The sequence below is a fragment of the Amblyomma mixtum genome, chromosome 5 (assembly GCF_055824585.1).
Source record: "Amblyomma mixtum isolate Tamu chromosome 5, ASM5582458v1, whole genome shotgun sequence".
NCBI lineage: Eukaryota > Metazoa > Arthropoda > Arachnida > Ixodida > Ixodidae > Amblyomma > Amblyomma mixtum.
Genome location: NC_143016.1, coordinates 144,348,637 through 144,373,321, shown reverse-complemented (window position 1 = coordinate 144,373,321; position 24,685 = coordinate 144,348,637). Strand labels below are relative to the sequence as shown.

The 24,685-nt window shown below is 45.7% G+C and overlaps 1 protein-coding gene across 1 annotated transcript; it reads right to left on the bottom strand.

Annotated features, from left to right (window-relative positions):
* Positions 1–1,484: 1,484 nt before the first annotated feature.
* LOC149343968 (uncharacterized) lies at positions 1,485–21,126 on the bottom strand. Its single transcript, XM_089542535.1, has 5 exons — positions 21,061–21,126; positions 14,898–14,966; positions 11,219–11,296; positions 9,726–9,779; positions 1,485–1,571 (listed from the first exon to the last, which is right to left on the bottom strand). The coding sequence occupies exons 1-5, from the start codon at positions 21,124–21,126 to the stop codon at positions 1,485–1,487; spliced, it is 354 nt and encodes a 117-aa protein (XP_089398661.1).
* Between the last annotated feature and the right edge of the window lie 3,559 nt (positions 21,127–24,685).

The following is a 24,685-nucleotide window of genomic DNA, read 5'->3' as shown; positions in this document are numbered from 1 at the left end:
CGACAGCTCAGTCTTACTCAGGGCTCAACAGAGTGCAAAAGTGAAGGAAGACGCAGAAAATCGTACACTCAGGCGTTATGCGTTTTTTTTACACACAGGTTCATCACTTCGCAGGCTACAGTTTTTTTTTTTGCTTTCTCCATTTTACACTTCCACTTGGCCCGTGCGGCAAGCGGGCGTATGCGTGCTATTTTGTAGGCCTCGTTTGAAGCCTGCGATGAGGCTAGGTATGCATATTCTGCATACCTTCTGTATTTATAACTGTATATATACCTACAGTTGATACAGGTATATATATATACCTGTATATACTGTATTGCATACCTACTGTATTTTGCATACTGTATTTAAGCGTCTTCAAACGTATATGTTTCAAGTTTGCGACCATAGCCTATAATTTCCGGTTCAATTTTTTGTTCCAAGTTGTTCGCCAGTGGCTGATAGAAGGGTGAGCAATACGTCGATCGCGCTGTCTTAAGATACGATTGACTCGCTTATCGAAACGCAAAAAAAAAACGTCAAGAAATTTTCTTCATTTTCGGTTGCGAAATGAGACCCTTGAAAAAGCGCTTACTTGCCCAGTGTTTTCCATGTCCTCAATGTTTCGGCTACCAGTTTCCTAATGTCGGCTATTTTCAACATGACGCTTGGACCAGCGCGGTCTTAACGCGTACACAGCTGTTACATTCCCATGAGCGATATACCTGTGGCAAATTAAGCATGGAAAAGGTTGTTACAGCGTTTACCACCATCCTACGAGCGCAAACGGTGTCTTTCCATTCAAGCTTCAGTAAATTTCGCCGACCGCCAGTGTCCTCAGCCAAAACCAGCGCGAAAAATGTACTGGCTTCCTGATGAATGAGGCTCGAGGACACTGGTTTTTGCAATACGGTAGAGTTCTTTTGGGGTGCAAATCAGCCCAGGAAACAGCATCTTTCTGTCTCCTTTCGCTGCCTTCCTGCTTCCTGAACTGCAGTCACTATCGCGTTTTATCTATAGCCGCTGATACGACAACAGCGACGGCGGCAACTCAAAAGGCGACTGCGAAACGAGGCTCGTTACTCAAATATTACTGTAGTCTTTTGGCAGCAGATGACCATCTTTTTCCTATGTTGCGCGTTACGTTCCTCTAGTCACTTAATGATAAACATTTTACTGCTGTTTCCTCGACCATCACCTCGTTTTCGTTCCTCTTTCATGAGGACCTCAGAAACCTAGGAAAGAAGTAACACCGGAAACGAAAAGACTGCAATGTGACCCCTTTTATTCATAGTGCTGTTAATTTTTCAGCAGTCCTTTCTGATATCTTCCACATGATAAACAGGATAAGTCTTCATGTAGAGACCACAACATAGGACCTATGGTCATTACCCATATGGTGGTTAGCTCCTCTGAAGCTTTCTTCTCTCTTTACTGCGTGGTACTAAAGAGAAGGGCGCCGAAATTCGCTTCATTGCTGACATTTCTTTGTCATGATGTCAAATTCAAAACAGAGTCTTTAACATCCACTTCATTAACGCTAAAGACACAGCGACGTCGTCTGTGAATATTCGGTTCTTGGAAACACACTCCTGAAAAAAAAAAAGTGGCTAAGATTCAGTTGCTGCTGTCGCAACAAGTGACAGCTCAAGCAAGTGGATGTTCGAGACAGAACTGCGATGGTAAAGATAACTCCAGCTGATTGCATTAAAACACAAAGCAGAATGCTCTAGCGCCTCATCGTCTCGTTCCAATGAGGTGTTCAGTGCAAAAAAAAAAAAAAACTGATCGCTATCCCAAGAGAGAAAGAATGTCAGTTAAACTTAGTTAACAACACTTTCATCAGCTTCAGAGCACACATTTTTACCACTGCTTTCCTGCAACGGCAACAAGTTTGGCTCACTGTGTTCGCTTGCGATTACGCTTTGAGCCACCACAGGTGAATGATCTAAAAGCAGCATTATCTCTTCATTAATTTCTTTATTATTTTCCTGCCAGTCCCTGATGGGACTGCCAGTATTGCAAATAAATAAAAACCAAATGAGCAGACTAAACTGAGTTGGAATAACTTTCGCAGTTTTCCGCTGCTTTGAAGATATTCAGAACAACAGAAAATTCGAAGTTATGCACTAGCTTCCGGAAGAGCTTTTAATTTTTATGTTGCGTATTTACTTGAAACCGAATCACCTTTTCTTACTAAAACAGCTCACTCTGGCGCCCCATATTGGGCAACATCTTACAGCTTGTTTTCCTAATAATGCACCTTAGTTTCAATTAAGGGAAATGGAAACTCAGGCGTGAAATTCTTCCCCACGTCCTGAACCGAAGATGACATTGATGCGTTGCAGTCACGGATTAGTGTGAGGTGGTCTTGCTTCGGTGTGGCCGCCGCAAATTGAAAGTCCCTCGCGGTTAAGCACTAGGCATAACGCATTGCCCAGCACTGTGTGGGTCATTCCTGGCAATGACCTCTGTCTCGTAAGAGGTGTACAGTTTACTCGAATTGCTGCCACAGTGCGTCTGTGGGCGAGGCGTGCGGTGCGTTTGTGCCCATCTTCATTCTTATCCTCTGTAACCACTTGTATCATACTGCAATGACATGTATTTATTATTGTTGAATATATTAACTGACCCCTTATGTAATACCCCCTAAAGGGGGTCTTTAAGGTGAATAAAGTGAAGTGAAGTTTGTATCTTGGTGCCCTTTGGATGAGGATAACAACGAAGCGGAGCTGGTAACCGCTCTTCTACGCGTCTGTGGTGAAATCTCTGTAGGAATGTCGTCACGTCACGCATGGCGGAGTGCTGACCCTTACCAGTGCTCCATATTTGAGATCACTGAATGAAGTGTCTGTCATCATAATTGCGCATATAATATTCTAACCTTGATCCCTCTGTTTCTAGATACCGTCCAGAGTTGTACGTGTTGGTCTTCGAGCCTATCCCAACTACAGTGTTTCCATGCAACGTTCAAACGTTGATTTTGAGCTCGGGCCTTTTGCACAGAAAAAAAATTACAATAGTTATCTGGCTACTTGTACAGCTGTTTCTACTCTCCTCCTTGTTACGATGGCTGCGAGCTCACTATCTCCGCGAAGCACTGAAGAATGTTTTGTACCTGTAATAGTCCCTCTTGGTAGTCTTTACTGCTACGACGTCTTAGTGAATTGTCCTTATGATACCGTGCGCAACAAGGAACACTGACATTAAATAGCACCGATGGTTTCCGCTGTATCGGTTGTTCTCCCACTCAAATATATATATATATATATATATATATATATATATATATATATATAAGTAAAGAGTTGAAGTACACTTCTTAAAGAAACATTTATTTACCGACGGTTTCGGACGGTGGACCGTCCTTCATCAGGGTAAGGTTGTTTGTGAACAAAAACGATCCACTTGCTCACGGCACCGCACACAGATGGAGAGGGGAAGACGCTCTCCTTTGAGGAAACAAAACAAAACACGAAAAGCAAGACAGTGGCGGACAGGGGTGTTCCTGCCGAATAAGGGGAAAATGAGGGCTGCAATGCGAGCACACAAAAAATAAAAGAACGAATTCAAGAAAGGGGAAAAGAGGGGGTGGGGGAAGGGAAGGAGGCAAAAGGTTGTAGCGGAAGTGGAGAGGGGTGAGCTGTCTGCGAGGAAAACCGTTGAGAAGAAATATTGTGGGCGGAGGCTTCCTTCGGCGGGAGCGGGACGTTCGAACACGCGGGAAGAAAACATTATCGCGCCCGTTGCATCACAGTGCCAACCGCCCGACAGAAGTGTGGTTACTTCTGTGGATCGAGTGGATCGACAGTGGATCGTTTTTGTTCACAAACAACCTTACCCTGATGAAGGACGGTCCACCGTTCGAAACCGTCGGTAAATAAATGTTTCTTTAAGAAGTGTACTTCAACTCTTTACTTATGTTGTTAGCAGTCGAGCAAGTTTTTTCATCGTAATATATATATATATATATATATATATATATATATATATATATATATATATATATATATATATATTTGGGCTTCTACCGCACGACGCGGATTTAGGAATGCTTGACGGCGGAACTTATCTCTGATCTGTAAATGCAACTGTGGTCTAAGACCCTTTTCCCAAGCATCTCACCCTAGAAGAGCCGAGCACCAGGCCAGGGGAAATCTTCTACCCATTAAAGAAACCGGTGGGTACCCGGCGGCACTGGGGACCGAACCCAGCACCTCCCGAATGCGAGGGGGATACTCTACCTGAAGGCCACATTTTTTGGACTAATACACCGTGCGTTTTATCTAAGATGTTCTGCGATTCTCAAAATAGGCTTCTTGAGTTAGAAGAGCACTTTTTTCGGCATAACAGTTCCAGTGATGCAGCGCACCAGAATACAGCTATGACGTGCTGACTTGTAGGCTGGTTAACTGGTACTCAGTAGTCGTAGTCAGCTTTTTAATCATTACTGTTCGTCATCTTATGTATTCATAGGCGTGTATCTCAACGTAAGCAATACGCATATAAGTTTTATAATGTCGGAAACGCTGTTACTCCTGGCGCTGTGGCCCATGAAATTTTTAGCCGCAATACGTGCGTTTTCGAGATGCTTCCATGCAAAGCAACCTCTTCCCTGCTCGTAACTTCCTGAATTAGGCAAACTTCGCTGGGCGAGAGCGCTGAGGGTAACAGCGGTTTCAAAGTTCTAAAAACTGATAAAGATAGCATTTACGATGGACTAAGTGCCTCTCAATAAATAAGGGGACTAACAAAAATAGGTAAAAGTGAACTACTCAATATTAATGAACTATCGTAGCGGTTAACACGTCTTAGGAGTACTCTGGTGCGATATATCGCTGACAATGTTGCGCCGAATAAAGACCTCTTCGAACTCAAAAAGCCTATTTTCAAATCTTACAGATCTTCTTAAGTATAACGCCAGCTATACGTGGTGTTTCACTTTAAACTGTTAGCATTTTTAAAAAATAGGCGTTGTGGTAGAGAACAGCGCTGTCATCAAAATAGCGTTGTCAGAGGTGTAGCGCATCAGAGTACTTCTAAGACGTGCTAGCTAGCAAGATACTTAACTAATATTTAATAATAGTTAAGTTTTTAGCTAATAATGTTAGTCTGCTCATTTATTAAGTTTGTATGCACAATAATTTTACATATCGACTTTTAATCTTTTGAAAATACAGTTCTCGTCGCCTCTGCAGCTAAACCAATTTTGGTACTAAAGCACGCTCGAAGCTGAAACTTCGCGACCGCACGGAGCGGTAGTCATACCTTCAAGCATGCATCAACCAGCGGTGAAGGTGTCACATGCTTTTTACGCAGCGCCTAGGTGGAGGCGGCGAGCAGGCAGACAACACCTGACATGTGCACCGCTGTGTTACGGGTGCTGGTAAGCGTGGCTAGCGCACTCTCCGGTTGCGCAGTTTCAGGTTCTTCCGTGTGCGACCTCAAAACTCCATATGGTGGAGCGGCGAAGCTATTCGCCTCTTAAAAAATGAGGAGACTGACAGTTATAGTAAAAAATTTTACTCAGCATTAATTAAGCAGCCGGCCAGTTAAATTGAAATAACTATATTTTGATGGACAAAACAGATGGCATTCATGTGCCAAGAAAGTGCTCATAACTCAGAAAGCCTGTGTTCAAAAGACGTTCTCTGCTTTAGTAGCTTTGATTCCAAGTACTGATGACTTTCTGGTTACTGAAGAATTTGTTCTTGCAGACGCTTCACGCTGGTGTCGGGCATCGATCTAAGGGGCCGGTTTGGAACATATGCCTCATACTGGGTCAGTGCGTGTGGAAAAGTAGCACTTCTCATTGCTCTAGATGAACACTTTGCCTCAGTACAATATAAGTCTGCGTAAGGCCACTGGGTAGGCCGTATACTTTTCTCATATATTGGGCATATTGAATGTATTTTTTTTTTAGAATTTGCCCACATTGATCGCAGGGTTTTTTTTTCTGTTTTTGCCGTTTCCTCCTTTTGAAGTAAAGTACAGTTGGTATCTTCTAACGCATATTCATAGTTTTGTGATTTTTTTTTCCCAGACTCCAAATATATCTGTTCTTTACCGACACTAAAGCTAGCCCTCACTAAATCCAGACTAAAAAAAATTGTGGACGATTACGTTACTTCCTAATGCGAAATTTGAGCGCAGCTCATCAGCTGTATCAGCTTTTCGATAAATTGAGACAAAGAATTCGAGCGAGACATGTGTGTGCAATTACAGACAACTTGCCATTTTTCGCACATTTTCCTTCTTCAAGAAACACTGCACTAACAGTTCTTGATTGCTGTCACGCCGCAGCTAGCGTGCGTCGTGGTAAAGTGTGAGGAGTGTCGCCGAAAGGGGGCAGGGGAATGCGCAGACAAAAGGAGAAGGACTTAAAACGGCGTAGCGTGCGAGGGTCGTGCTTCTCGGCCCCAGCGAGTGGGGAATGGTTTCTTCTAGGAAGTCGGGCCGAAACCCGAGACGACTACAGGACGGCTGGGATGGATTGGCGCTGTTCTTGTTTTCGTTCTTGCTAGCTGGCCAGAGCGGCTAACAGTGGAGCGCGTGTTTTATTGTGTTTGTTTCTTTTTGTTGTAATAGCTTCTAGTTAGCCATGGCTGCTTAGAGCGAGGTGTGTGTTTTATATTGTTTACTTGTCTTTTGCCTTGTGACCTCTTACTTCTAAACGACGGCGGGAAAGTCGTCGATTGGCTAAAAAGTAAGTTTTGGCGGGAGGATTGTTTATTGACGGAGGAGGGAGTTTTTGGCGCGAATGTGACGAGATGGGTGCGCGCGATGGAGAGCGCCGAGGTGGGGTGTGTGGCAGCCGGACAGATCGGTCGTGTGTGGCCGGTGGTGGTCCCGGGGCCGAGAGCGTAGAGTTGGAGACGCGAGTTAGCTGAGCGGCGGCCGGACGGGTTGGCTGTGTGGTGGCCAGCGGTGGTCCGGAGTCGTGGAAGTTTTGAGGTTTTATTTTTAGTGAAAGTGGAGAGGCCGAAATCACTCGGCATATGTAAATAAGTTGTCTATACATTTGTAATAAATAATTTCTTGAAGAAAGCCTTCCAAGTGCCTCACCATCCGAAGGCCTGCACACCTGTCTAAACTCACCAGTCGCGAAGTACGTCCCCCGGGTCACTCACGAGACCCGCCCTCTACCGCTCCACATCAACATCGAAGGAGAGCAACATCAACATCAACGAGAGAGAGGGAGAAAATTCGTGACTATTGCCATGAAGCAAGCTTTGTGGTCGGAGAAATAGATAGATGTATGCTCGACTTGCTGCACCAATGCCTGGTTCTTAAAGACGAGGTCTATGCAAGCATATCGCGAGGTTGTCACAGCCGCGGGAGGCGTTACGAGCGAGAGGAACCGGATATTCTCCCGCATAAGTGGTAATAAATTCCTGTTTCTCTTTATATATAGATTAAAGTCCCCACCGACGCTGCCACCCTAGCAGGTAAATTGGTTTTTGAAGGAAGGAATTGGCGCAGTATCTGTCTCAAATTATCGGCGGACACCTGAACAGCGCCGTTAGGGAAGGGACAAAGGTGGTAGTGAAAGAAGAAGGAGAAAAAGAGGTGCCGTAGTGGAGGTCTCCGGAATAATTTCGACTACCTGGGGATCTTTAATATGCAGTGACATCGCACAGCACACGGGCGCCTCTTGCGTTTCGCCTCCGTCTGGTCGCCGCGGTCTGGTTCGAACCCGGGTAGATGGCAGTTTAATGGTTGATTGCGAGAGTTTCGCTCACAGTTCAGCCCACATCATCCCGCTTACCTATAAGCGCGATTCAGGCGTCCGCTGACCCAGGAAGCCAGTTATGCGCACTTCCTTTCCTTAAAATGGTCAGAGTGTAAGACATCAACGCCAACGTCAATGAACACAACGAACACCGATGGCCTATGGCTTCAGCGCCGCGTTTCTGGCACAAAGTTGTCAATGCCTGCAGCCAACTTATCCCAGGGAGCCAGTTATGCGCACTTGATTTCAATAATTTGATCCGAGTGTAAAACGTTGTCAACGCCGACGCCATTGAACACAATGAACACTTATGGTCTATGGCTTCAGCGCCTCGTTTCTGGCACAACGTTGTCAATGCCTGCAGCCCACATCTCCCTCTCATCACCTCACGTACCTATAAACGGATTCAGGCGGCCACTTCGGACCCAGGCAGCCACTGATGCGCTCTTCCTTTCTTGAAATGGCACAACGCTGTCAATGCCAACTCATGTAGCACACACCTGTCACTACCGGCACGTTGCTTAAAGCACGAATGAGGTGTCCACTGTTCCAAGAGGGCAGTTATGCGTCTTTCCTTTTGGTTTCCAAGCTCCCCCTCCGTTGCTTTCGCAGCTTAAAGCGCAACTAGGGTGTTTACTGCTGGTTACAACGGCGACGGCGACACCGCGAAACGCAGAAACGGGCGCCAAAGAGCTGCGCTCTAAAGATTGGCAGTGGCTTAGCTCGGCTATGTCCGGATATACGTAGCAAACGCTAAGGCGCGCTATTCCTCGGTTTCCTGCGTGATTAGTTTCCTCTTCATCTCGTTCCGATGTCGATTCCAGGCCTCCTTCTGCTTAGCGTACTTGTCGCCGTCCATACTGCCGCCTCAAGTGCGGTTGCGGCGCACGCGAGGTCTCCTTTTAAATCCTCCTACATGTGATCAGGCAGGCGACACAGCTGGCGAAGCGAGCAAGAGGTGTGACGTCATACCAAACGGCGACGGCGGCTCCGCGCCGAGGCGCGCGGTGCGACATCACCCCAGATGGTGCGGCGAGCGCGCGGTGTGCGCCAGCTGCGGCGGTTGCTAGGCAACGGCTCAAGGTTTGTCTCTGTGCCTCCTCGGAGCACTGCCACAGCGAAATCGCAATTCTAATTTAAAGGCTTTGCATCTCTTGGTAGGTAACGCTGGAAAAAGACCCGTGTGTCTCTTCTTGTTCTTGGAATAGGCAAAACGTAAAAGATGAAATTTCGATATATTTCAGGTAAAGACCAAATAGACATTCCCAGTAATTTTGTCGCAGAAATAACCTGCATAAAAATATGTTCCAGCAGCCGCTAGTTACGTATTTACTACCAGTCAAAATTTCAAGCTTTTTCCTCCACACCTTCTTAAGCCATTCAATGCGATCTGTCCTGAATAACGCTCAGTAAAGTACTTTCCAGGGCGGTGCACCTCACGGAACTATGTCAAAATAATCACCCCGAAGATATCTACAAACACCTTCTAATATGAATGGGAAAACCACGAAACGTTAACTCGGGCGATGTTAAATTTACCAAATGTTAGCGCTGCGCCCAAGAAATAGCGTGCCTGGAATTTGATGTGGTGAGCGCAGAATATTACGTGCCAATCTCTGTAAAATGTAGCCTCTAACGTCTCGGTTTGCCTGGCTACTGCTGAATTATCATGTGAGCTTACGAAGATCCTGATTTTTACTTTTGAAATCGTTTTTTTACAGCGGAATTCCGAGAGACTGCAAGCTGTGACGAAGTCGGGGGTACACGCTCGCCACTTGTTTCCCTTAACCGAGCTGTTCTGGCGTAATTAAAGCTCGTAAGAGCATGTAAGTCTCTTAATAATGTTCAAGAATGCTTCATTAATGGTCGTCGGTTGAAAATCAAAACATAATGTATTTTGCCTTTCAACTTTTCTTTTGTGTTCTGCTTTTCCGCCGCCACTAGTACTCACTTCTTTTAGCCAAAGAAAATGTATTGCATAAGGAAGAGGACGAAAAACGAGCATATAACTTACCACTGCATCAACGAACATCCCTGTGGCATTTATAACTTCGGCTGCCACGAAGTGCTGCAAGGTTTTGATACCGAAAGTTTTGCATGCTTGAATTTCTTCAAGAGAAAGCAGAGTTTCTCCTTTTATTAGCACGTGCGCTTGCTTGATCAGTGTTCGAATTAACATTCTTGGTAGCTTAAAGCAAAAAAACCTAAAAAGCGCGTCGATTTTTCGAATGGGCCTAAACAATTAGCTCAGTTCAAGGTGTAACAGAAACGTAACGTAAGTAGGAACAGTGTTACATGTGAAGATGTAAATACCAAGTTTCCTGAAATAGGACAGCCATGGCATGCGCTAGATAGGGCAGATCCCTCATCGATGGCAGCGTCGTTAGTCATTTAGTTGACATAACCTCCTTTATTATGACGGTCCTTGCAGATGGCCTACTGGGAAACATTATTTGAATCGACTTGTTCAAATACTGCCCGTGGGCTGTTTGTACTTGAAGAAAAAAGTATAATTAGGTTCCGCGTAGGGTTCGCATTATGCAATAAATATTGACCACAACGGTCCCTCTCGTCTTTGCCTTCTCATTCATTAAAGAGAGCCCAGTTAAGCACACCCGTTGGTCGCCACTTCATTATTAATTTGGGGGCGTGAGGCTTCACCAACTGCCGTATCATCTTGGTATTTTTATGGTGAGTTATGCGGCATGCAGCCTTTATTTATGGCGTTTGCACCGTATGTATTTGTGACATAACTCATTTTGCATTTTTCCAATTTGATAACAAGGCCAGTAGGCTACGTCGAGAGATTTGCTTCTTGCTTATAAGCGCAGGTACGTAACAAAGAAAAGAGGGATACTTCGAGACTCATGCGTATGATGCACTGGCCAACCCGAGATATCAGCAGTAATCAGATACCACTAGTAAAGCCTTTAATGAATCTGGCTGCTGTTTTGGTAATTTTTTTTTCGAGCGCATCTTTATATTTGACGAAATTAGAAGCCGCCGACCAAAAGAAAGGATGACATGACGTTTCGGCTCCCCCACGGGAGCCTTACTCATTGTGAACAAGGCTCCCGTGGGGGAGCCGAAACGTCATCTCATCCTTTCTTTTGGTCGGCGCCTTCTAATTTCGTCATCTACCATCCCGACCAGACGGGTTTCCGTCAAACACTAGACTTCAATCATCTTTATATTGAGTTGGTTTTGTTAGAAGTGCTTGCGCACGTAATGGTGTTTGCGTATATGCAAAATGATCGTACATAAATGAGTACACCATATATATTGCCACACTTAGTTTAGACACCACTCTACCGGCGCCCCCGTGCGGTCTGTCTTCGACCTTTGTCGCGCGCCGGACTTCGTCCTCTTCTGCTCGGTGCTAGGCCCTGCCGGCTGCGCTCTGCCCAGTGTGCTCGCCAGGTACTGTTCTGCTAGGGATAGAACGTTCTACCGGCGACCGTGACATTTTAATGGATTAAAAGATGCGTGATATAGAAAATATCTCACCGGATTCAGCTGAATCGTCAGCAGGGGCCCAATCTTGTTTATGCAGGAATAAACTGCTTCTCCGTAGGCGTCCATACCCTAACACCCAACAAAAAGAAAAGCAGTGTGAGATTACCTTAACCCTGCCTAATGCAAAGATGCATAGATTGAATGACCAATACCGCTGTTTGGACGCCTAATATGAAAGAAATATAAGGCTTCCAAGCAACTTTACGTAGCAAGTTATTGAAGCATTTTTATATTTTACTAACTTTCGAATGAAAAAATTGGTGTGAATTGTTAAGCTTCAATATTTATATTACGAACAAGTATTGGAGGTCATAGTCGCCAGTGTAGCTAACGTTTACAAGTATTTTCCAGCATGCCATTTTGTATTCAGTAAGCGCTCTGTTTGGCGAAAACAGGCGTCCTAAACGGATAACTTTCAAACTAAGACCAGAAATCTACGTTATTACTCGTCTTTTCATGCTCTTGCAACGGTCATATTGAATTTAGCGAGTTTGCGTTAAAGCAGAATACATTGATAATAGCATTCCATTGTCCCTCTCTAGAATGCGGTCGCTGTTCATGTGTTAATGGGCGGCACATTTCTTTTAAGCGGGGATGGGCGACAGAACCTGGAGCCAAATGTAAAATACAGCTGAAGCTTCTCTACCACTCGCACGGCCGTTATTTTAAAAAATTCGAGGTCTTCTCTTCCCAATATATCGAAATTATCGGGAGAAAGATATAAACCTGGGCTGCAAGAACACATGTCTCCTTAAGGTTTAACACTGAAAGTATCCGTTCTTCCCTAGCTATAATGCACCCCTTAGGTATCTAGAAGAGTGCGGTGAGGAGCTAGTTGGTAAGACATTATGAGACAAAAAATAACTGCGCAAAAGGACGGGACAAGAGAAAGATAACCACACGGGACAAACGCAGACTGACAACTGATTTATTCCACCAATTCCTCTTTCCTTCAGCAGCAAAGCGCATGCGCACCAACCGCAACAACAAAAGCCACACTCATTTCGTGGAATCAAGGAACTCCAACTCCTTTCGGTACAGGTGTACTGAAGTATCGCTAACACATTTTTCAAGCCCTAATTTCGCGATTTCCAAGACCTCGATGATTTCCCGTTCTTTCTTATTCCTGGAGCGTCCGATAACCTTAGTCCTATCGAAAAGCGGATTACAATCTTTGTTATCATGCTTGCAAGTGTTACAATGCTTAGGTATACCCAGCGGTATGGACGTCATTGCCGTGTAGAAAAGAACACAAGGAACGCTTGTAGTAGAAAAACAAAAAGATCAAGCAATAACGACCAATAGAAATTTAGCCTGGGCTCTGGAGAAGGAAGACTGTAAAAGATTTTGCTCGTAGCGCTCTGTTTTATTCTGAACCTCCTGGCAATTGGTGTCAATGGGGCTTAGACAAATCGTTTTCAAAATGACGTCCCACATTCTTTTTAGTGCCCCTCAAGCATGGCCCCAAACTTGCGTGTAAAAATTTATTCCTATACAGGTGTTATTGAATTCGTATGGAGCAATGGGAGGACGAATATGCTCTAAAGAGAGAAGGTCTATTTTTACATGCTTTGATTTTATTTAACAATATACAGTAAAGAATATCCTCGCCACGTAATCGATGCTATGCTTGTTTCCGTACGAGCTGTACTGATGGCCGTTGCAAAGTTTTAAAAGTGTCGAGAATGTGCATCTTTTTTTAATTACGGTATACGTATACTAGTCGAGACCTATTCATTATCGGCCGCGCACTTATTAGACGTATTTAAAGAACGGGGCTGGGAAAACTTACGGCTGAAAGCTTAACAGACTACCTCAGCAATCTTCTATTTTTTAACGGCATTGCGTTGCTAGGTAACTCATGGGCGGAACTAGAAAGCATGATCGAGGACCTAGGGAGGCAGAGCAGAAGGGTGGTCTAAAAATTATTTGAGATAATCTTAAAGTTTTGTTCAGCCCTGTCGGAAGGCCACAGCAGTTTAAGATAAGCAACGAAGAATTGGATGTGATACATGACTATATCTAGTTAGCAAGTAGTGATGCAGATTTGGACCATGAGTGAAATAGCAAAAATAAAAATCAGGCCGAATGGATTTGGCAGGCACTTTCAAGTGATTTATTAGAGTTCAGCATATCAAGCAGGACGAAAGCTTATAACAGCTGTATCTTACTGGTACCCACATATGGCTAAAAAACGTGAGCATCGACGGAAAGTGGCCTTAAACAGAGGACTAGGCAGCGATCAATAGAAACAAAAAAAGGTACTCTAAGGTTAGGAGAAAGGAAGTCCGTGAGAGATCGAATTCGATTTAAATATATCTTAACCTTAATCAAGGAGAAGAAGGAGGGATGCTCAGGGTACTTAATGCAAACTCAGGATAACTGATGGTCCTTAGTGAGCAGAGCGGATGAGAGTAGGAAGAATGTGGCCACAGTTGGCACAGGACAGTGTCGATTAGACACGGTTAGGAATAGCGTTTGTCCGGCAGTTGCAAAGTAATGCTGCTTCTGCTGGTGATGACGACGACTAGGTGGCGAATTTCTTTATGCTCTAAAAGGGACACCTTGTCTGAAAAGAAGAGTCAAAATGTATAATGTGAAATATTTGCGCATCTGGTATGCATCTCTGTTGTTATCATCATGATCAGGAGCATTCCACTGATTGCGAGGACTGATCGCGAGGACTGGTTGCTGAAATTGTTTGATTACCTCGGAATACGATGGTTCACTGGCTAATATAAAGCCATTTGCAAGACTGGTTCACGGAAGTGGTGAAGCACTAAACCGCTGTTAACTCGGCTTCAAAGAACAGGAGAAAATGTCCGAATAAACCGAGTGTCTAATGAACCGGGGTCCAAAAAATAAAAACAGGTATACCTGGTTTACAGCGGCCGCAAACTTGCTTCTGAGGGTCAGATTTGGCTCTCATACCGGCGAGACGAGTACTATTCCGAGCTCGAGCAGGTTTAAACTGTTCTCTTTTAGCTTGCATACCATAGACGCCGGTACTGTTCGAACCTTAAACACGCTTCATTCGAGGCGCTTAGGCACTCATGCCAGAAACGCCGGAGCCGTTCGGAGCCTAAATATATTTAAACAGCTCCGTCTTAGCTGTCACAGCAGATGCACCTGACTTGAACTTAATGCAAATAGTGAAAGCATTTTATAGTTGTTTCAAGCTTGCAGGTGAGCCGATAGCATCTTTGGGCAGCTTAATCGATGTTTCGGTGCACGTTGTAGTGATTTACTCAGGCTCCGAAGATCAGTGGTTCGAACCTGACGCTTATTGCTTCTTTTTTTCGTTTCTTCATTTTTTATTTAATAGAAACTTATCCCAGTCATTTTCCAGCCATGCTTTCCAGCTTTCTCTTTCCTCTCACACCAGGCAGGGCCAACCAGTAACACAGGGTCATTCTATAGAATAAATCGGTGTACACAATCCCATGTAAACGTCCTGTCGGATTTGCAAGTACAGGCTCCGCCCTAACACGAAGAATGTTCACGAAGAGCATGCAACGGAAACAAAGAAAATGATGGCACAGCGCTCCACAGTACAAAAAAGCGTCCCATCGTACTTTCTCAACTGATTTTAATTGTGGTGAATAGGGCACCTTTATATTGCGATTAAGAACCAGCGCCACTCATTCTGCACTGGTACTTCCTTACTTACCCTTGTATTCAGAACCGGCTTGTACTTGTGATAGCAGAAACGGAGTACGAGGCACATTTTTCTGGCACCCTTAAGACATAAAAAGTAAAAGAGAGAGCACGAAGGAGGAAGCAGTCTCATTAAATCATTAGGAATAGGGTAGTTGGTGCGCAGCGCGCACTTGAAACTCTTGCACAACGAGCAACTAAGCGCCATTGGATTATCTATGCATACTACTTGCGTGTGAGGAGTTTTGACCACTACACGCTTTTGTGAGAGGCGAACAAAACACATCAAGCGCACTACATGCAGATTAGTTGTTAATGAGCTCTTTTATTTCGAGTAACCAACACTTGCCGTACGTTCAGACTCACAGACCTAGCTTGCGGTTCTTGCGCCCGTCGTCCCAGTACCCACTATGGCCTCGAGACTGCCATTCTTCTGTTCGCCCTCATCCATGCATGTCCACTGGACTGCTTCTGTGGCTTCTCTACAAGGGATGAGCCCCGTAGCGCCCCTGGCATCGCGCCCTGGCCTCAGGTGACGACTATATACGCCTGCGTCGCAGGTCAAAAAAGAAGTTCGCACCAGGTCTCGCAGCGAGTGTAGCGAAATAAAAGAACAGTTCGGCGGAGAGAGCGAGGAGCCCTTTCATGAAAAATAGAGAATTTAGCCTGCGTTTAAAAATCACTGCATGGGGAAGGGAATTTCGGAGAAAAAGACGGAAGGACAGCGGTGCAGAAAACGTAAATAAAAGCCACGAAAAGGGGAAAAGATAAAATGCGGCCATTAAGTCCATCGCCCACCAATGATGTAACGTATGAAATGATGAAGTGCATAGTCCAACAAATGAGCTAAGAAAGTTCACTACGTGAAGAATGCGTGAGGGTAACATGCAAAGTAAAATTAGAGCTTTCCAAGATGTCCAATGTCATTTAAATATGCAAACAAAAAGTTCATTGCGTGTCTCTGTTGCCTAAAGCAGACTAAAGGACCTAAAATAATGTCTATTGTTAGAGGCACTGGGGAGAGCTTCTCCATTCAATTTTCGTAGTGTGCATGTTTCTCGGCATACGCAGGACTCAGCATCAGTATATGCTCCAAAGTTTCGGTCAAGCCACAGTTGTCACAAAGCGGACTGTTCATTTAACCGAAATGGTGCCGCAAGCCGTTTATAAACGCATCGTTCAGGCGAAGTCGGTTGTAAAGTGTTTCCAGATGGCAAGGAATTGTGGTCGGCAATCCTGATCCGAGGTATTGTCGATGGAGTAAAGAAACTGGTAGTGATGTGTCGGCAAGCTCCAGAGCCGATACATTTTTTCGGAAGCAAATCTTTCAGCCATTTTTGACGCATTAGAATTCGTGAAGGAAGTCCGAATGTGTCTATGATGTTGGTGGCCTTTACGGGTGGCTTCATCTGCTTTTTCATTGACCAGAATTCCAGTGTGCCGGTATCCACTGAAATGTTATAGAGTGGCCTGCGACAATAGCCAAATGATGTAGTTATCCGATGCCAAGGGAAACTGGCTGATGACTGCTTTTTTCAGCAGGTTGGACAGGATATGCAGAGATTCTTTGGAGTCGGTAAAGATAACCCATATGGCGGGAGTTCGATACAGGATATAGAAAAAAGCTTTAGTGCCGTGAAACACAGCTGTCGTAGACGGTGTCTTACGTTGCAGCCGCTAAGAAATAGCATTGCTTTTTGAGGGAAAATAAAGGCCACAAGAAGAGTTTGCTTGCGTAGTTGACCCGTCGGTGAAGATGGGGATACGCTGCTTATATTCCTCGGTTAAGTACGCGAGAGCAGCTTGCAGAAGCGCTGCCTGTGGCATGCGGCTCTTTGAATTCACGCCTGGAACAAACTGCTTCACCTTTAGAAGCGAGAGTGTCCAGGGGGAAAGGTCAGAATAGTGAGTTTCTGTGGCTGATTAATAGTAGAGAAAGGCAGGAGCTCCACAGCTTGGTCAAAGCCAGATGTGCAGTGAGTTAGGAGGACGCGGTGTCAGTTCTTCCCATGGAGGACATGGCGTAGATGGGTACGCATAGCTTCCTAGGCTTCAATCACATCTAGCGGAAAACAGCCTGCTTTCGCTACTGTTCCTGCTCCAGAGGAACCCTATGGGAGGCCAAGGCATATCCGCAGGAAGTTGTTCCGCGCGGCCTCGAGAATGTTCTTGCTTATTGGAGATAATCATTGAAGCACTGATAGATAGCAGCACAAAGTTCCTTCATCGTAGGCTTTTTCAAGCAGAACCACTGATTGCCAGTTGCTGCCCCACTGTGTTCCCGCCATGAACCTGAAAACTGAAATGCTTCTTGATATCGCGGTTGCCTGTCATTTTAGCTGTAATTCGTGTACTTCGCCTCAGGCAATGAGCCATTGTCGATAGTAATTCCTTATTCTGTTTCCGGTAGTAATTACCCTGCTTGCGGCGTCCTTATATGCAGCCCAGTAAGTAGGTTTTAACAAACGTAGGATGTAGGTAAGTAGCAAACGTAGGATGATGACTGACATGAGAAATTGGTGTGCAAATGTATTTCCCTGTGTATAGCGTGAGTTCTTTCGTATTTGCAATTTTGTGTTCAAATTTTTTTGTTTACTTTTTTGTTCGTTTTTGTTTTTTTCTCTATGTTAGCATGAGTGTTTAGAGAAAAAATGTATGCATATGGAGGTATTTCTCCACCTGCTGCCTGATCAGCGAATAAGCAAAATGTGCTTAGGCAGATCAGAATTTATGAATGCGTACGCATACAGACGAATACATTTTTGATTTGATTTTGATTTCATTTATAAGGAATTTCTTCGGCGCCGTCTGTGCACGGACAGCTGATATGAAGACTCGGTATTGATCGCTTTCACGTGTTTCCAAATCGGTGAGCCAGTCGAAGTTGTGGACAATTGACCTTGTTACGACGGTCACGTCGACACTGCTGGCAGTCGTCACACCTCGGAGGTAGGTTATGCTGCCATCATTTAGCGGCTCGAACGAATGTGCTGAGAGATGATCTGCTAGCTTGGCACCACGGGCGCATGTGTGAGCTGCCCTAAATATCACCACGAGCATTGAAGATTCCACAAATAATATTCGGAGAGGGCGTCCCTGCTATCAAGTTTTCAAGCCTGGAGCGCCGAATGGCCTGTGTGGCTCAAGGTATATCAATAAGAGTTTACTCTTGTCGGCCAATTACTGCTGCGGCGCACATACGTATTCGTTGTCACTGTGAGGCGCAACATCAACCAAGGAGGCCGGGATATCGTTACGAAAGCCTATTAGCAATCTCCTGACGCCACCTGGTCATTATGAATGGTGAAAATAGTATTCGTGCAGCCTAAAATATTCTCCAACGCGCGATTCAGATTTGACTATGAAAGTGAAGTGGTAAACTCGGACGAGCAGCCGGAAATTGTAGAGTTTGGAGGGTAAGCCGCCAGTGTTCGACTGGAAAATGGTGCATGTGCGAAAAATGTTATGGGTGGTCACCTGTTGTGAAGCTGTCGCTGTTTAAGCCGTGATTATTGATTTCTGGTATTACGCCCCAGTGCAGCGTTGTAGGCCGATATCTATGGCTCTTGCGAGGACGGCTTCTACTTCTGGGCGACCTCGTGACGAGGGGTTACCGCGGACAAGAGCTTTGATTTGATGGCTGCAGACGGCATGGCAATCGGTAGGCATGTGATGTCTTGTTCAGTGCTTCCGTTTTGCTGCCTTTCGCTGATCGTCCTGTCGCGTTGTGGTGCCCTAGACACGGCGAGAGAGGCTGTTTGTAGGGTCTTGTGCGGAGTATGGCGGTAGCTTTGATGGAGAAGAACCAACAGACTTTCCTCATGTCTTTTTCACCGCAGCTGCGTATGTGTTGTCAGCTGTATTTTTCGCGCGACGTTGACTGACTTTGGGAGAGATTTGACGTATTCGTGAGAACCACGTCGGGGTTAGGGGGCGGATCATGACGCTTGGGTAGTTTCTCTCGTGCTTGCTCCACCGTCCGTGCAAGTGTAGCAGCTTTTTTTTTAAAGCACCCTCCGTATGAAGCAGGGTGTGGGCCGCGGCAGTTTGGGCATTTAGGTTGCGCTCTCCAAGTGCATTCTTTGAGCGAATGCGGTCCAGCACAAACTTTGCAGCGCACGGGGCCGGTACAGTGTCTCGATATGGGACCATGCCTTTGGCATATGTAATATTGTGTTGCTGCTAGGAGCTATTCAGTTATAGAGCAACTACAGAACCCAAGCGTAACACGTTTGGGCAGTGGTAAATCTTCAGCGAATTTCAAAACAACAGCCTTCTTGCTGAGAGAACGCCTTGGTCACGTAGATTCTCCTGCAGGTCTCTACAGCCACTCCAGCCAGCTTAGTTGCTGTGAGCAGACGGTTGGCAGCAGGCAGTGACGACATTGTAACCATCAATCTCCCGTCCTTGTTAAGGCGATGACTGATCGCTTTCTGTTGAGCAGACGCTACCACAGGCGAAGCCGCAAAAATTAAGGTTAGTTTTATATAGGCGTCCTCCTAGCCGCCGCGGGGGCTCAGAGGTTATGGCGCTCGGCTGCTGACCCGAAAGACGCGGGTTCGATCCCGGCCGCGGTGGTTGAATTTCTTTGGAGGAGAAATTCTAGAGGCCCGTGTACTGTGCGTTGTCAGTGCACGTTAAAGAACCCCAGGTGGTCGAAATTTCCGCAGCCCTCTACTACGGCGTCTCTCATAGCCTTAGTCGCTTTGCGACGTTAAACCCCATCAACCAACCAACCTATAGGCGTCCTCCTACTTAGGTGGGCCTGAAGAGTACACAAACACCAGCAGCTCTCTGTTTCTTGTAGGACATAACAGTGAAGGGTGCCTTGCCCATGTCATCTGCATGGTCACGCAAGGGCGCGTCGCTGGCTAGTTCGTCACGTGGTCTCTTGTTCGTAGGGCCCTGGTCTGTAGCCGCGACTACAGGGGCCGCTCGACTAGCCGTTCCCGCTGCTGCCATTGGTGCAGCATGGAGCTCAGCTAGCGGTGATGCTCCGTATACGGCGCAGAGCGCCTAGGAGGTCGCCTGACGTCCTTCTGCCGGTGGCCAGGGACCCCTAGGTCTTCTGCGACGTCGAGGAGAGAAGCCAAAAAAGGACTGCATACTCTCGGATTGTGACAAAAATGCCGAAAGTTAAGGACCGGACTCAGACAGCAGACCCAATACTAATGGTCTTGTTCTTCCCCTAGTTCAGCAGAGAATACTGTCGGGGTGGTTGTTCCCGGTTCAGCTCCGGCAAGCGCGTTTATGTGTCGTGCAACCTATATTTGTCCGTGTGTTTAGGAGTGGGCTGCCGCTAAATAAAAAGATTATAGCATGTATTTTCTACTTCCCAATGTGCGCCGGGTATCAACAAATCTGTTTTGCAGTGACTTCTGTACATGGCACGTTCGGTGAAATCAGATCCTCATTACGGCTGTCCACGCACGAGGTCGCCCGTCTTATCCCAAGCCTAGCTGGTGCAGCGACGAACTAAGGGCAGAGTGAGAGCATCACTACGGGCAGCGTGAGCTCATGACCAGAGTGGAGTGAATTGACACTGTACTGTTCGGAACCGCAGGCGGTCCAACCGAAGCGAAGCGCGATGATCTACTTCTCTCACGCCTTGGATCATCCGGGACTCTCTAGAGAAACACTGAGGCGAACTTCATCGAATATTCTGTGTCCGTCAAAATTGGTTTCCAGGCCCATTTTCGCTATGATGACGTTTGTGAGGCAGCAAAAAACGCGTTTCTCGCTGATAAAACTGTGTTAAAAATTTCATCTTGCTGAATTCAAATTCCTGACGTTCTCACTGGAAAGGTTGACTTGCCGCCAGTTTAAACTGGATGGCTCTTTAACATGGCTTCTGGAATCTGTGAACAAAAATCCTTGTGGACGCAGGCATTTCGCTTGCGATATGACCGGTGGTGGCTACACCTGTATTTAATTTTTGATCTGTTCTAGGCTATACTAAATTTGTTTTCATTGACAGTGGTGTCATTGTCGTTTATTCTGTAGCCTATCAATACTGACCGACTTCACTTTATCCTCGTGTCCCTTTAATGCCGATGCCCAGCTCTTGTTCGGAGCCACGACACCCGGAACGCGAGCCTCGAGTCAGCGAAGACCTCACTCGCCATTTACTGACCTGTCGCGGCTAAACCTCATTTTAGCTGTGGCCTATAACTCACCATCTGGAACATGCTGGGCGGGTACTTGTACTTGGAACCGACGCTCAAAAAACATTTGTCCACCATCTTTGCGCCTAGTGCGGCAGCCCTGGCGCCCTGCACAACGCCTGCGCATAATTTGGTGCAACCTTTACCGTGAATGCAGGTAACACAAGCTGCGTTATTCTGCGCAAGTAAATACAATACACAGCCTAAGTTTCCAAAAGCACAGGAACAGCGGAAATGTTTATCTTTCGGTGCAGTCGTTAAGAGCCTCACAAGTTCCAGAATTTTTCATGCGTCAACCATGCGTTGCGTAAGTCAAAATCTTCTACCACTTTAAATGAGTGGCAGGCGTCTGCTCACCACAGCCTATGTCCCACTTGGTCATGCAGTGGAATGTCTATTTCAACGCCGAAATCCTTCTACAGCGCACAAATCGTTCCACAATTTAAATTTAAGGCTTCATCATTATCATCATAATCGGCCTGACTACGCCCAATGCAGGGCAAAGGCCTCTCCCATGTCTCTCCGATTAACCCTGTCATTTGCCAGTTCCGGTCGCCCTATAACCACCAAATTCTTAATCGTTTCCGCCCACCTAACCTTCTGCAGCCCCCTACTACGCTTGTCTTCTCTTGGAATCCACTCCGTTACCCTTAAGGACTAGCGGTTATCTTGCCTTCGCGCTACAGGCCCTGCCAAGCCCACTTCTTCCTCTTGATTTCGAATAGGAGGTCATTAAACCACGTTTGTTTCCTCACCCTATACGACCGCTTCCGATCTGTTAACGTTACAGCTATTGTTTTTCTCTCCCTAGCTTGGTGTGTTGCCCTTAACATCAGCTGAACCCTCTTGTTTAGCCTTCACATGTCTGCCCCTTAGGTGAGTGCCGGTAAGGTACAGGTGCTGTATGCTTTTCTCTTGAAGGATATTGGTAAACTGCCATTCATGTTCTGAGAGAACGTGCCTATGCACTCGACCCAATTATTATCCTTCTAGTTAGTTCCCCTTCATGATGAGCGGATGATACGGATGAGCGGTCACTACTTGCTCTAAGTAGACATATTCCCTTACTACTTGCAGCACCTCGCTATCAATTGCGAACTGCTGTTCCCTTTCTAGACTTTTAAAATATTACTTTGGTTTTCTGCATGTTAATGTTTAGACCCACAGTTCTGCTCTGCCTGTCTAACTCATTTATCATGCTTTGCAGTTCATGTCATGAGTGACTTAGCAAGGCAATGTCATCAGCGAGTCGCAGATTACTGAGGTATTCTCCAAAAACTGTTATCCCCAACTGTTCATTCAGGCCTTGGGATACCTCCTGTATACATGCGGAGAATAGTATTATCGAGATCACGTCTCGCTGCCTTCCTTATTGGGATTTTATTGCTGTTTTTATGAAGGACTATGATAGCTGTGCAGTCGTTATACATATCTTCCAATATTTGCCAATAGCACTCTTCTACACCCTCATTCCGCATTGCCTGCATGACATCTGAGGTTTCCACTTAGTGAAATGCTTTCTCGTAATTAATAAAGGCCATATATAGGGGTTTGGTTATATTCTGCGCATTTCTCTATCACCTGATTGATAGTGTGAATGTGGTCTATTATCGAGTGTCCGTTATTATTATTATTTTTAATCAGCGATTGCCTTGGTAAATACTTTGTATGCAACGGACGGTAAGCTGATCGATCGTAATTTTTGAAGTCCTTGACGTATCCGTTCTCATGAATTAAGATAATGTTAGCGTTATTCCAAGCTTCTGGTACGCTCGAGGTCAGAAGGCATTCCGTACACAGGGCCGCTAGTTTTCCTAGCACAATCTCGCCTCCGTACTTCACAAATCTGTTGTTGCCTGATTCTCACCAGCTGCGTTCCCCCTTTCCATTGCTCCCAAGGCTTTCTATATTTCCTCTTTCTTTACTCGCGGGATGTCCCATTGCTGTGCGCTATTGTCTCGCTCATTAACGTGTGGATTGCATTGGCTACTATAGATTTGTGTAGAACTTTTCGGGTATTTTAACTGTCATTCATATTGCTAATGACATTGCCCTCTTTGTCTCTCAACGCATACATCTGGATTTTAGCTATGCCTAATTTCTTCACCGCTTTTAGGCTACTTCCGTTCTTTAGCATGCTCAATTATCTCGATATTAAAATTCCTTATGTCGGCTACCTTGCGCTTATTTAGTAATTTTCGTAGATCAGCTAGTTCTCTTCTGTCTGTAGAGTTAGACGCCCTCATGCTTTAGCGTTTCTTAATCAGATATTTCGTCTCCTTTTTTAGCGTGTCCGTATCTTGGCCAACCATCCTACCGCCTATTTCTACGGCGCATTCCGTAGCGATAGCTGTGAGGTTATCGTTCACTGTTTCAGAATTGCGGTAGTCTTCCTCAGTTAAAGTGTAATATCTGTTCTGCTGTGAAATCCTGAACTTCTCTACTTTCCCTTTTACCACTACCTCGTTAATTGGCTCGAGCTTCACTACCTTCCTCCGTTCCCTCTTCAAATCTAAGCTAATAGGAGACCTTACCATTCAGTGGACGCTAGAACTGACCTTTCCGAGGACATCTACATCCTCTACGATGGCAGGGTGAGCGCATAGTATGAAGCATAGTTAATTTTTATTCTCACCATTTGGGCTCTTCCATGCCCATTTCCTGTTTTCTCGTTTGTGGAACAAGGTACTCATCATCCGTAAATTATTTCAATCTGCAAACTCTAATAATGACTCTCTCCTGGTGTTCCTAGAACCTATGCCATAGTCACCTATCGTCTGGTCTTCAGCCTGCTTCTTGCCTGCCTTCGCACTGAAGTTGCCGATCAGTACAGCGTACTGTGATTTTACTTTGTTCATTGCCGATTCAACGTCTTCATAGAAGCTTTCAACGATGTGGCCATCATGGCTTGATGTAGCCGCGTAGGACTGCACCACCATCAGCTTCTACTATTTATTACGATAGGTGTGCTACCCCCCGTTATTACTATAAAACTCCTCTGTGTTGCCAGCTATATCCCTATTGGTGAGGAATCCCTCACTTAGTTCTCGTTTGTCTACTAATCCACGATTGCGCAGTACATGCCCGCTTTTCAGTACTGTATACGCCTCACCTGTACTATCCACACTAAGGCTTTTGACATCCCATTTAAAACCCGCTAATTCCTCGAAGAGCACTGCTAAGTAAGCCTCATTGGATAAGGTTCTAGCGTTAAACGTTGAGCAGGTTCAGTTTCCAATGGCGGCCGGTCCGGAGCGAGAGATTCTTAGCACTCTCCGCTGCGTCACAGGTCTGACCGCCGCCTTGGTCAGTTGCTGCACCGCTGCTAGGGACTGTAGAAGGTTGCGGCCAAGTGCTAAACCAGGGTAGCCAAATCCTGTTCCGGTGAGGACATTAGTTGCCCGCTCTGGTCACCGAGATAAGGCCGTACCCCGGCCCAGGATATGCGATTCCATCGACACATATAGTTTTGTTTAGCCCGGTAGAGAATTGTGCGACACCAGGATTCGAAGCCCGATCCTCTTGCACGCGGGGCGGATGCTCTGCCTCTAAGCCATCGCTGCAAATACTATGGAACTTATTAATTGTCGTTTTCGACGTCCTAGATATTCCTTGTTTGAAATAACACGACAATCGT